The sequence below is a fragment of the Gavialis gangeticus genome, unplaced genomic scaffold, assembly GCF_001723915.1.
Source record: "Gavialis gangeticus isolate Ggan-Ray unplaced genomic scaffold, GavGan_comp1, whole genome shotgun sequence".
NCBI classification, from domain to species: Eukaryota; Metazoa; Chordata; order Crocodylia; family Gavialidae; genus Gavialis; species Gavialis gangeticus.
The window spans coordinates 139,326,056-139,330,231 of NW_017729032.1; the positions used below are offsets into that span (position 1 = coordinate 139,326,056).

General features: G+C 38.4%; 1 protein-coding gene across 2 annotated transcripts in view; it reads left to right on the forward strand.

Annotated features, from left to right (window-relative positions):
- Positions 1–3,757, forward strand: part of ARHGEF7 (Rho guanine nucleotide exchange factor 7) — a 264,001-nt gene extending 260,244 nt beyond the window's left edge. Inside the window, exons 21-22 of one of the 2 annotated variants that reach the window (XR_002098888.1) lie at positions 2,401–2,593; positions 2,920–3,757. Coding sequence is in view for 1 of the 2 variants with exons in the window: in XM_019524330.1 (XP_019379875.1) it covers positions 2,401–2,523 (123 nt within the window). In the remaining variant the exon portion in view is untranslated. Of the gene's footprint in view, positions 1–2,400 lie in introns of both variants that reach the window. The other variant, XM_019524330.1, reaches the window with a different exon arrangement.
- Positions 3,758–4,176: the final 419 nt, after the last annotated feature.

The following is a 4,176-nucleotide window of genomic DNA, read 5'->3' on the forward strand; positions in this document are numbered from 1 at the left end:
TGGCTCTGCATGAGCCCCCCTGACCTCCCCCAGCCCCCCTACAGGTGCCCCGCCAGCCCCAGCTTCCAGCCCTTTAAAGGAAAGTCCTAGTGCTTACCACTTCTGCAGCAGCCTTGGGGCTTCAGGGGGCTTGTACAGAGCCCCCCATGTGGTGGGGGGCAGCGGAGATTGCCCCCCGCTGGCAGGAGTGGTGAGTCTGGGGGTTTTTTGTTTTTTCTTAAAGGGCCAGAGCCGCAGTGGGCAGGCAGCCATGGGGGGGGTTGGGGGGGCTCATGCAGAGCCGCCAGTGCAGTGGGGGGCAGTGGGAGTTGCCCCCTGCCCGGCAGCACCCGCTGAGTCAAGGATTTTTTTAAAATAAATGCCAGGAGTTGGGATGGGAGGGGCTGCCAGTGCTGGGATGGGCCTGACTGATTTTGGAGATTCGGCAGCAGCCAAATCTCCAAATCAGATTTGGTTAAATCGATTCAGGACAATGATTCGTATCACCGAATCGAATCACTGTCCCCCGAATCTGCAGTGAATACTAGACGCTTTGCACACGCCTGGTATCTTGTTGCTTCTTAAATATGTGTACCCTGATATATAGCTATTGCTGTATAAAAATACTAATTTATGCTGATTTCAGTGTATAAAAATGCTTATCCCAGGCTACAGATATTTTCAGTAGACCACTAAAAATATAACCCAGTTAAAACAAAAACATCAAACAAGCTGCATTTGTTTATACCACAGCAGTCAATCCATAAGACAAATGCCTGCATATCAGTTCCTGCAGTTCCCTTAGTGATTGTAAGTAGAAGTCTGTGTCATTGCTTTCATTCCCAAATATGAAATATTTTCCTGACCCTTGGGCAGGGGCCTGGACCCAGTGATCTCACAAGGTCCCTTCCAGCCCTAATGTCTATGAAATCTATTAAATTGGTTGCTGCCTTAGCTGTATGGGCTGTTCATATTATCTAAAGGTTAATTCAACTGGACAATTTGCAGGTCAGGAAGGGATGGATTTTAAAGTCAAGAGACCAACTTGCTAAGTGTTTCCTGGCTTTATCGGCCAAAGGAAGTTCCAGTTTGGAAGTCTCCACCAATCTTTATTGTGACAATATCCTGAGCAAGGGGATGGAAGTAAAGTTTTGAACTAGGCAAGTTACAACCACCTTAGGACTTCAGAGGTAGAAATCAACTTCTTTTACACTCCATCTGGAAACTCACAGGCTGCTATTGTAGATTTCAGTCTTCTGGTTACATGCAGTTGAAGTGAGATAGATATACCACAGCAGGAGTGGGGGCCACAGTACTTACTAGGTTTGGTTTCCAGGTTGTTCAAAATGATAGCTCCTTGTAGAGTTGCAGTAGACATGGATAATAAGTGAGGTCTGTGTCTGGGAGAGATCACCCTTTTTTCTCATAACTGGATGATGGAGAAAAGCAGTAACTGCTCACTGTAAATATATAACTTTCAAACAGCTGTTGGGAATCTGGTGAGGACCTCTAGATTTGCAGTGGTTACTCATAAACAGTCATAAACCCTCAATAATGCCACTTAAGTGTAATTTTTGTAGTTTCAGTTACTTCCCCGGCAGTTATCACCATCAATTCCGGTTCTGCTGAATTGAACAATGTTAGCTTTGGTGCAGTTCAGTTGGTAGCACTCTTGTGCATATGTTGCAGGTTGAAGTTTCAAACAAAAAAAATGCCTGCTACATTCATTCACTGGTGAAACAGTACAAATTTAAATACCCTTTGATTTTAACTGGTGGTCACCTAGCTGGAAGTAAAATGACAGAACTGAATAATAGTTTGATAAGCATAATAGTTGATATGAATATCCTAACCAGTACGTCTGTTCTTGATTAAAGTTACTGTTGGAGTGGTGTTGTAGGTGTGATGATTCAGGAATTATGCAAGAGGCAAGGATTTTTTGTGGGTGATATCTTTTACTGGACTGACTGCATAGTTGAGATTTAAAGTTAGACAAGCTTTTGAAGCAAGGCACTCTTTAAAGCTATTGTGAACTTATAAGTAGTTCTGTGATTGTAGAACTAGTTACAGGAAAGAGCCTTGAAGAACTTCTAGGTATAAGATATTCTTAAAGAGAGCTTGTGGTTGTTATGGTCTTATTTTATTTTCTTTATACTTGATTATGGATACATTTTACTAACACTGGTATGCTTTAAACGCCCTTCTTACATTTGGCACGAGGAAACAAATGTCTAATGGAAACTAGATGTAATTAATTTTTGAAAACTAAATATGTATAATACAAAATAATGTATATTTGGCTGTAGCAAATTCAATAGCAGACTTTTACTTAGAAAAGCCCTCATGATCCTTAATTTGTCAGCAAACATTTTGGGGTTTATGGATGAAAAAAGTTCATAGTCTCTGTCCTCTGTTTAACAGGATAACAAGAAGATGAAGAAATCATTAGAAGAAGAGCAAAGAGCTCGCAAGGACCTGGAAAAACTTGTTAGGAAAGTTTTAAAGAATATGAATGATCCGTCTTGGGATGAAACCAATTTATAACTAATTGATCATTGTTTCTTTCTATTGAAAGATCAGTTTCAAACCTAGCTGGGAAGCCTTCTGACACTAGGTCAGTGTTGCATCAAGAGCACTACACAGCAGAATCTAACTGGATCTAGTGATTTTTCTTGCTTGTAATATATAGAAGCAGTCAAACTATTCACTGAAGCAGTCTGTACTGTTAGGTGTGGAGACCATAGATCCTGAAATCTACTAAACTGAATTTGTTTGCCTCTAAATTACCTCATTTTGCATAAAGTGCAGCACCTGACTAAAAGTCCATGTTTTCAGTGGCTTTTTATTTTAAATATGTATTTTTCTTGTAAATATCTGTAATGTTGAATGCATGAGTGATTGATGTATCAGAGCTGATACAATGTTATATTTTTTTTTCAGGTAGTGTCAGATTGATGTTGTAGCCATGATGGTCCAGGAATTGTGAGACACGAGGATTTTTTGGGGGGGTGACATTTTATCAAATCAGCTGCGTAGTTGGGATAAAGATAGACAAGCGTTTGAATGCAGGGCCTGAAATAGAATGCCCTACATTCAAAAGCTTGTCTATCTTTATCCCAGCTATGCAGTTGGTCCAATAAAAGATGTCACCCGCCAAAAATCCTTGCACATCTCATACTTTTCCCCCTTCCTTTTTATTATTATAGTGGTCACAAGTGTTAGAAATGATGGTAATACACTCGCCTAAAATCAAAGTTCTTTCTGTATTATCTGTAGGTTCGTCTTAAAGTACCATACTTATCACATACACTATTCTTCAAACCCTGTTCTCCTGTTGATCAGTGTATTTAAATCATTTAACATTATTTATGTCTGTGCAAGCATTAAAAACAGTTTACAATACTTTTTATGAAAAAACAGTATTAAATAAAAAAAAATTGTGGATTGACACCATTTTTATTTAAAATTAATTTCTACTGGGCCATGGCTTGTATTTATTTACACTTGTATGGAGCACTAATATACAACACTATTTTGGCCAATTAAATACTGATTTACTTGCCTGTTTTTATAATGACTGTAATTTTTAGGTGTTCATGTACTACATTTTCTATTGTTGTGCATGTACGTAAACATACAGCTAGCTGATAATTTAATGGAACATACCGTTTTATCAGTTTTTGTCAAAGCAAAAAGAGTCCTAATTTAGATTTTGTGAATAAATTGTACTATTTATTCTGTGGTCACCGTAACCAATTAAAATAAAATTTTAGACTAACCTTTGTGTGTAGGATATTTGAACTAGGCCAACCTAAAGTCAGAATTTAGTTTTTCTACCATAATAAGGACATTTTTATTCAGAACATCCTTGGTAGAAAAATGTTCTTTCCATCCCTACCTTTTCACAGGAAACACAAGCTATGTTACTGTTTTCATTCCAGAACAAACAAACAGAAGTAGATTTGGAAATAAGGTTTGTAACTTAATACCTGTTTTTTTCTTAGTTCATTACACTCAGTTGTTGTCATTTGCAGCTGTCTCAGATTGGATGTTCTACAATGCATACAGTGAGCATCATTAAATACATTAATTCCCCAGGTCTTTATCCATGTAGTCACTGCAGTGTTTTTCTGAATTTAGAGTACAAAAGGCTACAGTATTGCATATTGGTTTTCATGGTGCACCCTTTTTGTCTAA